The 19,283-nt window shown below is 43.1% G+C and overlaps 1 protein-coding gene across 11 annotated transcripts in view; it reads left to right on the top strand.

The window, feature by feature from the left end:
• MRTFA (myocardin related transcription factor A) overlaps window positions 1-19,283 on the top strand; it is a 323,237-nt gene that overhangs the window by 67,058 nt on the left and 236,896 nt on the right. For all 11 annotated transcript variants that reach the window (XM_033935101.1, XM_033935100.1, XM_033935108.1 and 8 more), the window contains one exon: window positions 16,498-16,747. In XM_033935101.1, the coding sequence (XP_033790992.1) occupies window positions 16,498-16,747 (250 nt within the window). The remainder of the gene's footprint in view (window positions 1-16,497; window positions 16,748-19,283) is intronic.

Genomic DNA, 19,283 nt, shown 5'->3' with positions numbered 1-19,283 from the left:
TATGTGAGGGACTGTATCTCCACTCAAACTTTTAATAACTGTCTTCAGTAAAGAACAAGGACTAGCTGGATATTTCAAAATGTCAGCTTGACTCTATTTTTGGATCCTCTACTTCTGCTTTTGGTCTTATTCTTAGGTGTTTCCTTTTTTATTTTTATTTTTTGTCCTAGTAGATATTATCCTTAACCTTTTTTAGGGGCTAAGAGTGATGTAATTATGCATTCCTTGGAGGAAAAGTGATAAGGCGAGCTATAAAGAACATTTCAGTACCTCCCATGGTATATATGCAAAGGATACAGGTCTCCCTTAATTAAAAGGAAGCTCTGGGCAAAGGTTAAAGGGGATAGACTTGGGAGTAATTTGAGGAAATATTTATTTACAGAAGGCTGGTGGATTATTTATTTATTCAATTTTCTCCCGGGGGAGCTCAGAACGGTTTACATGAATTTATTCAGGTACTCAAACACTTTTCCCTGTCTGTCCCGGAGGGCTCACAATTTATCTAATGTACCTGTGGCAATGGGGGGATTAAGTGACTTGCCCAGGGCCACAAGGAGCAGTGTGGGTTTGAACCCACAACCTCAGGGTGCTGAGGCTGTAGCTTTAACCACTGCACCACACTCTCCCCACAATGTATGGAACAACCTCCCAACAGGTGGTGGAGAGGAAGATTGTATCTGAATTCAAGAAAGAAAATGGGACAGGAAGGAATAGTATTTGTTTGAATGGGCAGACTGGATAGACAATATGGTCTTTTATCTGCTTTCATTTTCTGTGTTCCTATGTTTTTACATTAATATGACAAAATGACAGCAGAAAGACAAATCTGATCTGTTCATACTTCTAAAAATATAGTTATGAGCAAATGATTGTGCACTGCTGGTCAAATTTTATTTTAGTGAGTCCTTAAGGAAGCAGAAGCTGACACAATCTTTACATCAGTGTTTCTCAACTTCTTCAAGCCAAATATCTCCTAAGTCCAGCAAATATCAACTGAGTATCCCACCCCCATTACTAATTGTAATGCAATTTCTTTTTTCATATACACAGCAGATATAAATCTCAAAACTGACACATTTCAATCACTAAATTGAAAATAATTACTTTCCCTACCTTTGTTGTCTGGTGATTTTATTTTTCTAATCGTCTTTTCCCAGTCTGGTTGCATTTCCTTCTGCTGTGCTCTTAACTATATTTCCAGGGCCTTTTTATCTATTGACTGTTTTTCTCTCCTTCTTCACTTTCTGCCCTGCGTCCATCTTTGGCATTAACTTTTAACATTCATCTTTTTTCCATTTTACTTCTTTCTTCTCAAAATCTACTTTTGCATGTCTTCCCTTCCAATCTCTCTCTCCTTCCCTCCATCCCCCCAGTGGCCCAACATCTCTCTCCTTCCTTTTCCCCCTTCACACAGTCTGGCATCTCTCTCTCTGTACTACTACCATTAGTATTTCTATAGCTCTAACAGACTTCCCTCCTTCCATTCTCTGTTCTAACATCTCTCTTCCTTGTCATCTACTCCCCCCCAGATGTAATATTCCTCTCTCCCTTCCTTCTTCCCCCTGCATTCCAACACCTTCTTTCTGCCCCATTCAATCCAACATCTCCCTCTTTTCCTCTTTTCTGCCCCCCCAGTCTAATATTTCCACCTTCCTTTCCACCAGTCCAACATTTCTTTCTCTCTGCATCCTGTACACTTCCTCTCCTCCGGTCCTCATTCCCTTCCCCAACCAACATCTCTCTTCCTACATGAGTCCAACTTTTCACTCTCTGCCCTCTCCCCCTTCCCCTGAGTGAGACATTTCTCCTTCCCTCTTTTCTGCCCTCTCCAGAGGTCTAACACTTTATGCTTCCTGCATGCTTTCTCCTCACCCCTTCCCTCAAGTGTAACATCCCTCCTTCCCACCCACTAGTCATCTCTCCCCACCCCTTCTCACAACTAACATGCTCTCTCCCCGTGCACCATTTCTCCCTCTCTCTCCCCGTGCACCATTTCTCCCATCGCTCACTCTTCCTGCAGCAATTTTTCTTCCTTCCTTCCCTCCCCCCAGCCTCACTGGGCTATTATAGGGGGAAACACCCTCCAGGGATTCAAGACAAAGTTAGACAAGTTCCTGCTGAACCAGAATATACGCAGGTAAGGCTAGTCTCAGGGCACTTGTCTTTGACCTAAGGACCACTGTGTGAACCCACAGCTGGGCACGATGGACCACTGGTCTGACCCAGCAGCAGCAATTCTTATGTTCTTAATTCTGAGTACTTTTTTCCAAAAGGATTCTGGCTCTTCCTTATGGCGCTGTGGCACTTGTGATGAGATCATTAAAAAGGTTTCGTTCTGACAACTCTTACAGATCACTGTGTATTTAGTGCTGTACTATGGTTAAACTTTTCAGCAGTTTATTCCCAGTGATATGTCTTTTGTTTTGCAGATTTGATCAATTTTCAAGGTGATGTACCGTATTTTCTTGGCCTTCTAGATCGTGCCTTATTTTTAATAGTTAGATGGAACTTAAGTTGTAGATCATTCCATGTCAAGTGGACCAATTTTGAAAAATTGTTCATGCTCAACCTCTAAATTGAATAAAATTTTGTGTGAAAGTTCACTAGGGTCTCAAACTAAATCATGCAAAAAGTTTTGACTGGATCTCTGTTCAAGACTTACACCTTCAGAGTGCCATGTTTCACACAACACAAAACAGCCACTTTGTCCAGAGTGCCATGCTTCACATGGCACAAAACAGCTACTTTGTCCAGGCTGTGCAGCCCAAAAAATCCTGTCCATGGACTGAAATTGTTTTGCTTGGTACAACCCTTGCTACTAAGTTCCTATGCAAAGTTTAGAACCTAGCATGAACTTGCCTCCCTTTTTATCGGCCAGCAAGCTATGTGAAAAATATTACAATAAGAAATTTAAGGCCTACTTTGACTCCTCATTGCTCTTGACCTATATGTTGATTCAACTGGACCAGTGCCCTTGACACATGTCTAGTTTAAAGAAAAAGATGTGATGTAACTTTTTTAATGCAAATTTTCACCATTTTTTTTGTACAAATATCTGTATTATGTAGCTTTTGATTTTTTTTCCTTTGTCATTTGAAAGAGCATAATTTTTGCTACAAAAGTCATCCTGTTTCATCTTGGACTCAACCTTGCTTTGGTCAGAATTAAGATCTCAGATACACGCATCATTTGCATACGCGGATATACTGTGTTATATAGAGCTATCTTTGGCACCTTTTGTGTAACATGCAAATGAGCTAGAGATGTAACATTTTCTAATGCAGCTAACCTTATTGTGCTTACCATGCTTTAAGCTTATGACACATCTTTGCTCAGAAGTATTTTCATCATAAATTTACCAAGTCTTTAATAATAATAATAATTTATTTCTTATATACCACTATACTGTGAAGTTCAAAGCGGTTTACAATAAAGATACATTTGACAGTACATGGGATAGAAACGGTTTACAATAAAGATACGTTTAGTCAGTACATGGGATGCAAGTGGTTTACATTAAAGATTCATTTAGTGAACAAGTTTATTCTCAAACATGGAGTAACAACTGCAGTGTCCCTCAGGGATCCCCATTATCTCCTACTCTTTTTAATCTTTACATGGCATCATTAGGTTATGAGCTTTCTAAATTGAAGTTGCAAACATATATCTTTGCAGATGATATTACTATCATTATTCCCATTACTTCACTGTCATTTTGAAACTAAACATTTCATATCATCCATTTTTGGTCTTGTAGAACAGTGTCTTGCAAACATTCCGGCTGGTGGCACACTAAATTCAGTGCCCCAGTCAGAAGGCACCTGGAAGTGCGCGGAGACCCATTTGGCCATGACCCACTTCGGTGGAGGGATCTGGGAGGTGCAGCGAGAGGAGGAGAGACGCCGGCCAGGAGGAGAGTCATCTGTGTCAGCTGACTTCCTACAGGATGTGCCTCTTGCCACGAGAGGCTTGTCCTGTAGGCAGTCAGCCGGCGTGGATGATTCTCCTCACCAGTGTGTTGAGGCACACTAGTGTGCCACAGCATGTGATACACTGTTGTAGAACAATGGACTAAAAATTTTAAACTAAAATTGAATCCAGAAAAAACAAAGGTTTTCCTAGTTACCGTATTTTCACTCATATACCGCGCACCCATGTAAAACGCGCACACGGGTATAGCTCGCGGGAAACTATAATTTATGTAAATAAATTTTTATATACCGTGCACACCCCTATACCGCGCATGCCGCCCCGACTCTCCCGTCGCTGCCTGACTCTCCTTTAGCCCGCCCCGACTCTCCTCTGGCCAGCCCGACTCTCCTTTAGCCCGCCCCGACTCTCCTCTGGCCAGCCCGACTCTCCTTTAGCCCGCCCCTTGAAGTCCTGTCCCCACCCTGAAAGCCTGATGCCCCCCCCCCCCCCCCCGACTTCCAATTCATCCCCTGCAGGACCGCTCGCACCCCCACCCCGAAGGACCGCTCGCACCCCCCCATCATGTAGAAGCTGCCTACCGTCGTCCTGCTGCTTCCTCTGCCGGCGGTCCTGCCCCTTCTCTTAGCCCTTCGTCTACGCTGCTTCCTCTTCCGGCGGTCCCGCCCTTTCTCTGATGTCAGAGAAAGGGCGGGACCGCCGGAAGAGGAAGCAGCGTACGACCATAGATAAACTGAACGACCATAGATAAACTGAGCGTTTCAGGAGGAGTGTCGAGGGTGGGATGTGGGCAGGCTTAGACTTAGTCGTACTGCATGTATAACCAAAAGTTATACAGCACAGCATAGATGGAACTAGGACGTTGTGACTTAGACCAGTGTTCTTCAACCACCGGTCCATGGACCAGTGCCGGTCCACAGAAATTTCCTGCCGGTCCACAGGGCCAGCACATGCATCAGGCCCAAAACAGTGTTTTTCAACTGCCGGTCCACGGTGCGATCGATGCGGCGTTATCTTCGAGCCAGCTCCCTCTTCCTAACTGATTCAGTGCACAAAGCCTCGGGCAGTGGCTCCTACGAGCATCCTGCGCCTGAACCGGAAGCCCTCTCTGGCTGTGCAACATCAGAAGGCTTCCAGATGAGGCATGGGACGTGCAAGGTGCAATTAGTACTATTATGGGGGCGGGGTCTGGGGTGGAGATTGGGTAGAGATGGGTGGGGTCTGGCCAACAACTTAGCCCCGTGTTCTTCAACCGCCAGTCCACAGAATAATTCTTTTATTTCTGCCAGTCCATAGGTGTAAAAAGGTTGAAAACCACTGACTTAGACCATTTAAAACATGGTCTAAGTCACAAAAACCCAAAGTCACCAGATAAGCACAAAAACCTAAAGTCACCAGATAAGCACTTCAGGCACAAACTACAGACCCCCACACACTACCCCAGTGATCACTGCCCCCCCCCCCATATAAATCGTAATCACACCTTTAAATTTCAGCCTCCAGACCATCATCACCTGGCAGCCTGGCATAGGAAAGCCTCGTCGACCTGCACAGAGGCGGCTTAAGTCGTCTTGGGGGTGGGTTAGGGACCCATGGAGAGGAGGACCCATGCCCATATGCCACTGTAATCACTGCATTGCTGGTTAAATGTGCATTCCACTAAAAAAAAAACCCACAACAAACCCAGGTAGGTCTAGGGGATTTTGGAGATGGTTTGGGGGGCTCACCATTATCTATAAGGGGGCTGTAGTGAGATGAAGACATGGCACCCTTTTTGTGAAGTTCACAGCAGTGCCCTGTAAGGTACCCCACAATTTAGGTGCCATGTCTGGTTGTCCAGTCCGGAGAAACAAACAAAACTGCAGAATGTACAAGATGCAGGCAAAAATTTATTGTACCAAAATTAAAATGCAAATAAGTAAAATAAAACCCTTTTACCAATCAAGGGGTTTGGTTGTCCAGTCCATCACTTTGTAGACCCCTCCCACATCCAAAAGGTCTGTTTCTAGGCATTTTTGCCTTGGATGAAAAGTTGGACAAAAATGTGGTATAAAGATGGACAATTTAGCAGCTTGATTGATCAGATCAGCAGGACGTATAGTTAGATGATTTTTGAAACAGAAAATAATTTGGACGTATTTTTTGAAAATGTGTCCTAAGCTGTTTTTTACTTTGGATGACTTGTGACTTGGATAAAAACGGACTTAAACGTTCCTTTCGATTATACCTCCACGTGATTTACTTCAGAATTTTTTTTTCATATCAAACATTTAGAAGATCACTGAAGAATTATTTATTCAACAAATTTGTTTAAATTTTTACTGGTTTACGAATTTTTGTTTATGCAAGGTATGGCGAGATATAAATGATAACTAATCTATATAATAATAAAACGCTAAGCGCGCATGCGCAATCGCCCCGCGTGTTCCCTGATCTGTCGCGCTGTGGTGGCACGAGTGCGCATGCGCTAGATGGTGCGGAGTGAGGGACCGGCACTTATGGGAAGGAGAGCAGGCCTGGGATTCGGCAGAGGGCAGACGCCAAAAAGGGCTCGGCAAACTGAAGACGGACAAACTGAAATCTGAAGTTGGTTGTTGGGGGGGGGGGGGGGGCGCTCGCCCCATCACACTCCCCATCCGCTACAGCCTAGCAGCTCCGACCACAACCTTCCACCCTCAACCGCCTATGCCGGCTCAGGCTCCCGCCGCAGTGGAGGGAGGAAAAAGCCTATGACCCCCTCTCCCCTTCCCTCTCTTCACGGTTTGTCTACCAGCGCCTCTTCTTTGCTCTCCACTCACCTCTCTTCCGTTGACTCCGAGAGGGCCACAGCGCGGGCGTGTGGAAGGAGGATGGGGGGAGCGACTGGTTCGGTCGGCTGGGGAGGGAAGCACTTTACTCCATGGGTGGCGAAGGGAGCGACGCTCCATGGCTTGACTGGGCAGGTTGGTTGGCGTGTACGGGAGGGGTGGGGGAGGGCCGGGCAGGGGCTTCTGCTAACGGGGAGTTGAATGAGAGATGCGGACAGGGCAAACACTAAAGAGAATGAGCAGCAGGCTCCCGTCCCTGTAGGCTCACAGGGGCGAGCATAGTGTCCTGTTTTTTTTTTTTTTTTTTGAGTGAAAGATATTACAAATAGGAGCCAGGCTGTGCATGCTGAGCACCCGACTAACGCGAAAGTGGGGTTCCCCCCCCCCCCCCACTGTGCCTAGGAAGGAGTCATTTGTATTGTGTTTAGCGCCTTCATTTATTTTGAAAGGTCAGTTTGCGTGCCTCATCCGAGTCTAAAAGCAAACTGCAGACATGACAGGACCCAGAGGAAATAAGTGAGACCCCCCCAAGCGCCTTGCAGCGCTAATTCAAAGGGAGGGCCTGTTAATGCCATTTACGCAGACAGAGGGGGCAGTAAAAGGGAGGCGTACTGCTGGACAGGGGGAGCAGGAAAGAGGGGTTGATGGAAAGGGGAAGAGGTGCTGATGGACAGGGGGGGGCAGAAAAAGGAAGGGAGGCATGGATAGGGAGGAGGTAAAACAAAGGGAGAAGGGCTGCTGCTGGATAAGGGGAGCAGTGAAGGGGTGGAGGTGGACACAGGGGAGGTAAAAGGAAGGGAGAATAGACAGGGGGAGCAGGCAAGGGGAGGTGGTGGACAGCCAAGGAAAAAAAAAAAAAAAGAAAGAAAGAAAGACAGAAATATAGAAAGCGGCTAAGGAGAGAGAAAAAAAAAATAAAGACAGACAGACAGACACACATATATTGTAGCACCTGTTAATGTAACGGGCTATAAGACTAGTAATAATAATAATAGCTTTAAAGTTGTTGTAAAGCTGTGGCATGTTAACTACCTTGCCTTGGTCAGTGATGGCTGACCCACTACCAATCCAGCAAAATTGGCAACTAGGGGCTGCTCCTGGTTGCCAAGCAAGGTACCAGTCATGGACTGTTTAAGCTTTATTTAAGCACAAGACAAGAAAAGGCATAGCAGAACAGAATTGCTTAAACTGTAGATTTTACAAAATTTCACTTAATGTTTTTTTCCTGACTTGCAAATGCTTTTGAACATCCCATCAATGGTTGACTATGACTTGTGAATAAATGTACTGCCTGCCTGATGAAGTTATTGTGGGTACATCAAGGGTAGCAATAATGTGCTCGGTTCATAGTCTAAAGTGCGCGAGGACAAAGGCGCGCGGACAACTGAGCGCAGGACTTCATCGCGCTGAAGAAAAACCGTATTTTAAAGGGCTCCGATGGGGGGTGTTGGGGAGGAACCCCCCCCCCCACTTTACTTAAAAGAGATCGCGCTGGCGTTGTGGGGGGTTTGGGGGGTTGTAACCCCTCTCATACTGGAAACTTAACTTTTTCCCTGTTTTTTAGGGAAAAAAGTTTTCAGTATAATGTGGGGGGGTTACACCCCCAACATGGCAGCGTAAGGCAGCGCGATCCCTATTAAGTAGAGGGGGGTTCCCCCCACACCTCCCGTCAGAGCCCTTTAAAATACGGGCCTTCTTCGGCACGATTAAGCCCTGCGCTCAGTTGTCCGCGCTCGGTTGTTGGCGCGCCTTTGTCCTCGCGTGCTTTTGATTCGTCACCATGTGCTCTTTTGGAACCAAACAGGTGTCTCTAAGGGATGGCCAGTAAAATGACCTGGCAGGACCTTGGTGGTGCAAAAAAAAAAAAAAAGACTAAGACTTCACATTCCTCAATTGAGATCTCGCATATGTGGCCATTCTACCCAAAATTATCATAGATGCAAGCTAAATACTGACCAGGTTGGAGGCTGAATACATGAAGTGCAGGAAAATATTCATGTTCCAGAACCCTTGCATTAAATGAGGTGATTTCATTTGAAATTTGCTAATGCATATTCTAGTGCAATAGGTGTGTCATTCTTGAACAGATGGGTTATATCCCAGTGCTTACGAGCCATGCAGAAAGAATCCATTCCAGCTTTTGAATCCTCCCTCCTTCACTAGAGAACTCTGCTGCCCCTTCATTTTTTCCTTCTGCACATGAGCTGGAAGGAGTCTTTCTGTTCTGTTTATATCTTTATTTTGGGGGACTTTTTTGTAATATTTTGACTGATTTTTAATGCTAAGAGCTCCCCTAGTCAAAGGCCTAGCTCTGTCTGTATAGAGGAGAAGCAGACTGAGATTGTAGCTGACAGGTCAATCTCTCTGTGATACCTGTTGGCCAGCCTGCAGAAACCTTTTGAAGCTCAGGGACCGTTTCTCTTGTAGCTTTGCTCACCTACTGTATTGCACTGGCTTGAGTGCAGGCTGTCCGGCATCTGTAGAGGTCTCTGTAGCGGGGTCTCCCAGGGAGGTGGCTGCATTTCGCCTCTTTCCTTTTTGTGTTTGTGGGTCAGCAGGGGTTCGAGGCTCAGTCAGACATTGGTCTGATTGACAGCCTGAAGATTCAGCGCTAGAGGAGTGGTATGTTTGAGGCAGTGATTTCTTCTCCCAGATCCAGCTAAATTTGGATCTGAAGCAGGCTGCAGCACATTTCCAGTACAGGCATGGTGAGTAAGGTTGTTACAGCCTCTGAGGAAAATCGGGCAGGTGCTCAAGGCCTAGCAGAGATCAGCGGCAGGTTCGTTCGGCACTGGCACCGGCACGTCCTGTGGGTTGGTGGTACGTGCCAGTGCTCGATCATGGTAAAGGTTTGGATGGACGGGGGGCCATGCCAGTTCTCGGTGGAGGGGGCTCGCATATCAAGTCAACGCTCATTTTGCGAGGCAAGATTTGAGAGAGTGTTTTGCTCGTCCTGCAAAACACTCGCAAACTGTGTTATTCACAAACCGAGGTTTGACTGTATATCTAAAAAAGGGGAAGTTTTACTAATAGGTGATTTTAACATGCCAAATGTTGATTGGGGTATTCCTATTGCGGGGTCTTCTAGAAGTAGGGAGATCTTGGATTCTCTACAAGAATTGTTCCAGCAGTTGGTAATGGAACCCATATGGGAAGGGGTCATACTGCACTTAGTGCTTACAAACAGGAAACTGTTTCTGATGTTACAATGGATGATCTGGCATCCTGTGATTACTGCATGGTACGGTTTAATATTAAGATGGTTATAGAGAGAGCTCATTCAAAAGCAAAGGTTCTAGACTTTAAAAAAGCTAACTTTGTTTGGATGGGGATTACGTCTGGATGAGAATGTCTGGAAGGAGTGGAAATGCAGTGGGCAAAACTGAAAGAAATAATTGTTAGAGCAACAAATCTTTTTGTGAGGCAAGGAAGTAAGAGGAAGAAGGCCGCTTTGGTTTTCAAAAGTAGTAGCTGAGAAGGTAAGGAATAAGATTCTGGGCAAGTCACTTAATCCTCCATAGCCCCAGGTACGTTAGATAGATTGTGAGCCCACCGGGACAGATAGGGAAAATGCTTGAGTACCTGATTGTAAAACCACTTAGATAACCTTGATAGGCGGTATATAAAATCCTACTAAAACTTGAAACTTGAAGAGGTTAGCTTTCATAAACTACAAAAGATCACAGAAAGAGGAAGACATGCAAAAATATCTGGAAAAGTTAAGAGAGGCTGGTCATGTAATCAAGAAACAAAGATGCAAATAGAGGAAAAAAATAGCTGTAACAGTAAAACAGGGAGACAAGACATTTTTTAAAGATATATTTTAAACTGTCAATAAAGATGATTGAACTTAAAAAAAAAAAAAATATATATATATATATATATATAGTCATATGAAAATATTAGGATACCCCATGAAATATTCAGTTCTTTCTTAAGAAATGTTCACATATGGATGTAAAATCTGTGTTTTTATTCATCTCTGGAAAAGAAAGTGATGTAATGGCAGGTAAACAACAAAACTTTTCCTTGAATTATTCATGAACATAAGAATATAAGAATTGCCGCTGCTGGGTCAGACCAGTGGTCCATCATGCCCAGCAGTCCACTCACACGGCAGCCCTCTGGTCAAAGACCAGCGCCCTAACTGAGGCTAGCCCTACCAGCGCACGTTCTTGTTCAGCAGGAACTTGTCTAACTTTGTCTTGAATCCCTGTAGGGTATTTTCCCCTATGACAGACTCCGGAAGAGCGTTGCAGTTTTCTACCACTCTCTGGGTGAAGAAGAACTTCCTTACATTTGTACGGAATCTATCCCCTTTCAACTTTAGAGAGTGCCCTCTCATTCTTCCTACCTTGGAGAAGATGAACAACCTGTCCTTATCTACTAAGTCTGTCCTCTTCAGTACCTTGAATGTTTCGATCTTGTCCCCTCTGAGTTTGAGGGAGAAGAGGCCCAGTTTCTCTAATCTTTCGCTGTACGGCAGCTCCTCCAATCCCTTAACCATCTTAGTTGCTCTTCTCTGGACCCTTTCGAGTAGTACGGTGTCCTTCTTCATGTACGGCGACCAGTGCTATACGTAATACTCCAGGTGAGGGTCCGGTACAGTGGCATGATAACCTTCTCCGATTTGTTCGTGATCCTTTTCTTTATCATTCCTAGCATTCTGTTCGCCCTTTTCGCCGCTGCCGCCATTGCATGGACGGCTTAATCGACTTGTCGATCAAAACTTCCAAGTCCCTTTCCTGGGAGGTCTCTCCAAGTACCGCAAGGACATCCTGTATTCATACATGAGATTTTTGTTGCTGACATGCATTACTTTACACTTATCCACTTTGAACCTCATCTGCCATGTCGATGCCAATTTCTCGAGCCTGATTGTGTCACGTTGCAGATCTTCGCAATCCTCCTGCGTCGTCACTACTCTGAATAACTTTGTATCGTCCGCAAATTTAATCACCTCACTCGTCGTACCTATGTCCAGATCATTTATAAAGATGTTGAAGATCATGGGTCCAAGCACCGAGCCCTGCGGCACCCCACTGGTGATGCTCTTCTATTTCCGAGTATTGTCCATTTACCACCACTCTCTGTTTCCTATGCTCCAGCCAGTTTTTAATCCATGTGAGTATTTCACCCTCGATTCGATGGCTTGCAATTTTCCCAAGTAGTCGTTCATGCGGAACGTTGTTGAACGCCTTCTAAAAGTCCAGATATACAATGTCGACCGGGTTGCTCTTGTCTATCTGCCTGTTTACTCCCTCGAAGAAGTGCAACAAGTTTGTCAAACAAGATCCGCCTTTGCTGAAACCGTGCTGGCTGGTTTTCATCAGACTGTGTCCATGAAGGTGATCAATGATGTGGTCCTTTATCAGCGTTTCTACCATCCTTCCCGTTACCGAGGTCAGACTCATTGGTCTGTAGTTACCCGGGTCTCGCCTTGAACCTTTTTTGAAGATTGGCATAACATTCATCACCTTCCAGTTCTCCGGAATCTTTCCCGATTCGATTGACAGATTGGCTATTAGTTGAAACAAAAGGTATTAGTTGAAATAAAAGATATCCACAAAAATGTGTATTCTAACTGAGGAATAAATTAGGACACTCTCGCATATCCTCCCACTTAAAGTGGCTCAAATCACACACAGGTGTATCACATCAGGTACACATGATTAGAACATCCTTACTCAGCATTTTGAAGGAGGTTTGCCCTACTTAAACCTCAGACATTTAGTTTGGTGTGCTCATGACTGCTGTGGTGAGAGTGAACACCATGGTGATATCAAAAGAGCTGTCTGAGGCCTTCAGAAAGAAGATTATAGCAGCTTATAAGGCTGGTAAGGGATTTAAAAAGATCTCAAAAGAATTTTACATTAGCCATTCTATGGTCTGGAAAATAGTGATCAAGTGGAGGACTTTCCAAACAACTGGTAACATGCCCAAGTCTGACTGTCCAAGCAAGTTGACTCTCAGAGCAGACCATAAGATACTAAAAGAAGTCTTCAAAAACCCTAAAATGTCATCACGGGACCTACATCAAGCTCTTGCTACAAAGTGCATGCCTCTACAATCAGAAAGAGACTGCACAAATTTAACTTGCATGGGAGGTGTGCAAGGAGGAAACCTTTGCTCTCTAAGAGAAACATCAAGGCCAGACAAAAGTTTGCCAGAGAGAACATAGACAAATACCAGGACTTCTGGAATAGTGTTCTATGGACACATGAGTCTAAAATTGAATTATTTGGACCCCGGAAAAGAGGACATGTTTGGTGTACATCAAATACAGCATTCCAGAAAAGGAATCTCATACCAGCTGTGAAACATAGAGGTGGAAGTGTCATGGTGTGGGGATGCTTTGCTACAGCAGGACCTGGCCAGCTCACCATCATAGAATCTACCATGAATTCTACTGTGTATCAGAGGGTGCTTGAGGAACATGTGTAGACCATCTGTAAGAAAATTAAAGCTGAAGTGGAACTGGACCCTGCAACACGACAATGACCCAAAACATATCAGTAAATCCACCAAGGACTGGCTGAAAACTAAGAAATTGAGAGTCCTGGAGTGGCAGAGTCAAAGCCCTGATCTTAATCCCATTGAGATGCTGTGGGGTGATTTGAAATGGGCTGTACATGCAAGAAACCCCTCAAACATCTCACAGCTGAAATAATTCTGCATTGAGGAGTGGGCCAAACTTTCCTCAGACCGATGTCAGAGACTGGTAGATGGCTACAAGAAGTATAAAGCGGATAAAGCCCCCATGCTAGGCAGAGATGCCTCAGTGGGATCTCACCCTTGTCTTAACTCCTTGGTGAGACTGAAGACCTTCTCCAAAGAATTGACTCTAAAGGCAATGTTCTTAGTGATTGTCTACTTGGACAGAGTTTTCAGGATTGCAGACTTGCTCTGCAGATAATCATTATGTTTTTTTATCAGTGAACTCTGTCTCCTTGTGCGCAGTTGCTTCCGTTTTTGTTCAAAGTGGTCTTACAGTTCTACCTCAAATGATTTGTCTTCCGGCCTTCTTTAGGGATGACCGGGGTGACTGCAAGGTCCTGCGTGCATTGAATGTTCACAGAGTTTTATATTGTATTTGAAGATTACTAATTCTTTCAATAAATTGGATCACCTTTTTATCGTACATAGTGGTCTGTAGAAAAGGAAAGTGACCTCTTAAGTCCTTGTTATATTCTGTTCGGCCGGAAGACAAATCATTTGAGGTGGAACAGTAAAACCACTTTGAACAGGAACATTAGAGTGTGAGCCCACCAGGACAGATAGGAAAAAATGCTTGAGTATCTGAATGTAAACCACTCAGGCATAAGTGGTATTTAAATACTAAATCCATTGGGTAGGATAATGCAACAGTTATAAAGTCTCCACTATTAGGATGTGTGGCACTAGATATAGTGTACTTGGACTTTAGCAAAGCTTTTGACACGGTACCTCATAGGTGATTGATAAATAAATTTGAATGCGTGCGGTATGAGCCCTAAAAGTTGGTTAAGTGGAAGGAGACAAAGGGTAGTGGTAAATTTATCTGATCCTTCAAATCTACTCAACACCTACCTCGTCTTACACGTTCCTTCCTCCTACCCTATATTGCCCCGTCACATAATTGTCTATCTACCCCTTCCCAAATCTAATTGATGTTACCTTGCTGTCCTTAAAGCACCTCTTGTACATCGTCTTGAACTGTAAAGGTATGACGGGATATAAATAAAGCTATTATTATTATTAAATTGAGTTTGCTTGGAGGATAAGGATATTAGTTGAGTGCCAGAGGGATCTGTTCTTAGGCCGGCTCTATTTAACCTATTAGTGAATGATATTGCGGAAGGACAACTGGCAAAGTTTCTTTTTGCAGTTCAAACCAAGCTCTGTATTAGGGTAGACACCTAAGAGGGTGTGGATAACATGAGGCGGGATCTGACGAAACTTGAAGAATGGTCTGGTAATTGGCAACTAAGATTTAATTCTAAAAAATACAAGGTTATGCACTTGGGCTACAAAACAACCAGGAGAACAGTATAGTATACGAGGCAAAGTACTTCTGTGCATGGAAGAAGAGAGTAACTCAGGAGTGATTGTCTGATGATCTCAGGGTGGCAAACTAGGTAGAAAAGACAATGGTCAAAGCCAGGAAGATGATTGGATGCATAAGGAGAACAGCCAGTAGGAAAAGGGAGGTGATAATATCATTGTATCTGGTGAAGCCCCATTTGGAATATTGTGTGCAGTTTTGAAGACCGCACATTTAACAGGATGGAGTCAGTCCAGAGGGCTACCACAAAATTGGTTACTGGTCTTTGTCATAAATAATACAGGGACAAAGTCAGAGACCTTAATATGTATATTCTGGAGGAAAAACGGGGATATGATAGAGCCGTTTAAATATCTTTGTGGCATTATGTATAGGAGGAGAGTCTTTTTCAAATGAAGGAAAGCTCTGGAAGGAGAGAGCAAAGGATAAAGTTAAGAGGTGATGGATTCAGGAGTAATGTAAGAAAATACTACTTTACAGAAAGGGTGGTAGATGTGTGGAATAGTCTCCCGATGGAGGTGGTTGAGATGAAGACTGTATCAGAATTCAAGATATCATGGGGATAGGCATGTGGGATCTATTAGGGAGAGGAGGAGATAGTGGATGTTGTGGATGGGCCATTTGACCTTCATCTGCCATCATGTTTCTATGTTTATCCAATGGAGCTAGAAAGTGCATAAAATCTGGTATATGTTAGTTTGAGTTTTTTTGAATATGAGCTGTCCATGCTGCTGTCTTTGCACACCCCACCTCAGTTTTATTTTTCTTCTATGATGCCCAACAGTTGTCTTTTGAGGCTTTGTGAAAGTTCATCTTGTATTAAACTCTGCTTTATGGATTGAAGGACTAAAAAAATTCTAAACGTTATCAGAGGATTACAAATCGGTGGGAAAAGTCTGACAGGTCGTATTGAGTTTTGTAAGGATGCTGGAATTAACATCCCTGGTTACAGCCTATTAAGGTTTTTAGCAACTATGGGCTCCTTTTGCTAAGGTGCGCTAGTGTTTTTATCGCACGCACAAAATTACCGCGTGGTACACTTCTAGAATAACGCCAGCTCAATGCTGGCATTAAGGTCTAGTGCGCGTGGCAATTTAGCATGCACTATTCTGCGCATTAAGGCCCTAACACGCCTTAGTAAAAGGAGCCCTATGGTATAGACAGAATCTCAGTTTAATATTTTTATCTGCTTACAACCTTGCCTTGCAGTGTCCATACTTGGTATGAAAGACCTGTCTGTGGGATTTAACCTATAATCTAATTGGGAGACTGAACAACTCCCACATGGCACAAATTTCAACATAACCTCATTTACAGCAAGGCCGTGTGTGCTCGGTAGTTCTCCGCACTTTGAAGCAGCGTTTGGTTGAGTTGTGCATTTTATTATTCATTTCATTGCACACCTGAAGACTCTTAAGACTCCTGATGCAGGCCGGGTAGGCCAAAACATGTACATGTCGGGTCATTGAGTCATTGTATGAACAAAGGCATTTGGATTCATCAGATGAGTTGAAAGACACTTTTTTGTGCACCATTCTGATTGGGACAATTCCACTCTGGTTCTGTGCTTTTGAGTTTGTGGTTTTGTTGCCCCTGTTCTTTTTGTGTGTTTTTGAACATAACCTCTGTGTCATACCATAGTTCTGGGAACTGAAAGCCTTCCTCATTCTACTGATGTCTTCTAGATTATTAATTTGAATACTCTCTCTCTTTCAGGTTGCCAGCACGAAAGCCAAAGTGGATTTCTCCATTCTGCTGTGCCCACCCCCTTCTAGCACTGGCAATGGACGGGACGGAGGTGGGGCTGGCGAGAATGAGGATGAGACGGTCTTGACAGCATTGTCTGCGCCAAGCCCCCAGAGTGAAGCCGTGACCAACGAATTGCAAGAGCTCTCATTGCAACCAGATATGTGCCTGAACCTGACCTTGAATCCCAACCTGCCCCCTCTGAGCGAGAGGAAGAATGGTAAGAGCTCATTTACATTGCTGATTACTTTGCCCAAAGCACCAGGGCAATAGGATTCTGTTTTAGATGGTGAGGACTTTGGGCTGCTGTTGACCTGAGCAAATATATGCAAGTGACCTGAAGTGAAAGACTTGCGTAGCTATTCAAACCTTTGAGCCATCCCTTCGCCAATCATCTTTCAGATTACAATTTTCTCCATAACAATTTTCTATTATGGCTATTATGAAGCTGGGCTTTTATGGGCTATTTATATAGCTGTTGGTTTGTGTTTTCGGTTTAAAAACATGAGCCAGTTGCAATAAAGATCTCTTTTCTGCCTTTTTTCACTTCCTGATGGGGGTATAGGCCCTGTGATTTGCCTAGAAGTATTATGTGCATCTGAGTTTTGAGTGTGCTACATACTTATTCCTACATGCTGCTTGGAATGTCAATAGTGCAGTAAAAAAAAAAAATAAAAGTTTGGCCTGGTTAACTTTAATGTCACAGAATACTAAACAGCTAAATAGACAATCACACTAATGTAAATGTATAATACAAAAGTGCATAGATAAAAGCAATTTGGTTAAAAAACATAATAGTATTTCAAAAACGTTTTTTATTTCCTTTCCCTGACAATACAAAAAATAAAAAATCACTAAAAAGTGATCGCTTTTAGCGATCCAAAAAAAGCGACGGGTCAAGACCAGTCGCTTATGTGTCTTACCTATAGTTCAGCCCTGAAATTAATATATTTATAACATTGATATCATAAATACAGCTTTTACAATAGCAGGGATGTATACATGTGTTATCCTTAGACAAGCAGGCAGCATATTCAATTTTTTTTTGTATTCTTTATTGAATTTTCAGTTTTTATGATAATACAATCATATTTGAAATAAGCAGTTGCCACCACAAATCAATTCATATTTGAAATAATTTTAGAAAATAAAATAACATTGTTTCAACTGTTATTTAGTCCACAATCACTGGAGGAGGGGTTTCAACAAAATTGAAGAGTTTGCCCAAACATTTATTAGGAAAAAAAGACAGGTACCTGAATTGATGCCAACCTACTAACTTAGAGCTTTATTCCTGAATACTGACAGGGGTACTTGCAGATCTCACCTCATTTTCTAAAATAAATGTCGTCAATTGTGTAGACTCAAAGAAAATATATCTAGCTCCCTTAAAATTAACAAGACATTTACATGGGAATCTTAATACAAAAGTTGCACCCATTTTTAAAGCCTGGGATCTCAAAAGCAAAAATTGTTTCCTTTTTTTTGTGTTATTCTGGGTACATCTGGATACATTCTTATTTTTTGATTCAGAAACAAAACATCTTTATATTTGAAAAAACAACTTCAACAACCACTCTATCTGAATCTAGAGCAAACTGAACAGTGTAGTAAAAGTAATTTGTTCTGAATCTGACTTCTCTAACAAATTCGTCAAGTCCATAACATCTTTGTCTGGTTCCTGGGGTTCTTCTGGAGATTTCTTCTTTCTTAAGGAAATGTAATAAATTTTTGAGATAGGGAAAAATGAATTCTGTGGGATTTTCAAGATCTCTTTGTGTTATATTTTCCAGAACTTCTAGCTTAAAGTTGATATTACCATTTTCTTTTATAAGGAGCTGATTTTGTGCTCCTAAAATATCCAACTTCTTGTCTTGTTCAACAGATTTTTTTTCTAATTTGCCCACCTTTTGTTGCAATGTAAGTGTCTCAGATAGAATCCCTGAGCAATGAGATTGCAATTGAGGTCCCAGGGACAGCTCCACCCTCCCCCAGCCGGCCCGACGGTCTTCAGAGTTATTGTTCTGGTTCCTGAGGAAGGGAGTTTCCCGAAACCATGCCTGGTTGACCCATCTACTCGGCGTTCTTCCTTGCTTTTGGGAGTTCGTTTTGCCACCTATTCCAGCTAAGTCAGCATTGTGATTTTGGTTTGTGTGTGGCGGAGGTTCTCTTAGAGACTGTTGACTATCTTTTCCCGTGTGTGTTGCTTTGTGCTTTAATTTTTGCACTTTTTTGCACTGATTGATTTATTCACACACCTTGGAAAAGCCCTATGATGGTGTGGGGGCAGGGACTGGTGGTCCTTGCTTCATGATTTGAGTGCAGGAGTATTGCTCCTTTCGCTGTCTGATCACACTGAGGGCATTTCCTATCAAATCTTATTAAATTCTATTTGTGACTCTTCTAACTCCTATTTGGAGCTCATTGTAGGGTGTTGTGGGTATTTAGTCAATCGACAATCTCTTCGAGAACCAATTGATCTTTTCTGTCTCTTTTATGGTATCTTGTTAAGTTTCTTTGGCAGTTTTTTTTTTTTTTGTTTGGTTTTTTTTGGAGTCTTTGGTTTTTGCAAAGTGGAAATAGCATCCTATATAGAATTTAAATCTAGCACTGGAGGCTTCTGAAGAGGAGCTACAGTGTAATTAAATCTTAAGTCCTTGAGGTTCACAGTACCTTCTGTAATTTGTTTTATGATGATTCTTGCAAGTTTCCTGCTGTTTCCAGGTCTCCCAGCAGTGATAGTTGACTCACTGAGG

The sequence above is a fragment of the Geotrypetes seraphini genome, chromosome 2 (genome assembly GCF_902459505.1).
Source record: "Geotrypetes seraphini chromosome 2, aGeoSer1.1, whole genome shotgun sequence".
In the NCBI taxonomy this organism is placed as follows: Eukaryota; Metazoa; Chordata; class Amphibia; order Gymnophiona; family Dermophiidae; genus Geotrypetes; species Geotrypetes seraphini.
This window is presented reverse-complemented; position numbering and strand designations above follow the sequence as displayed.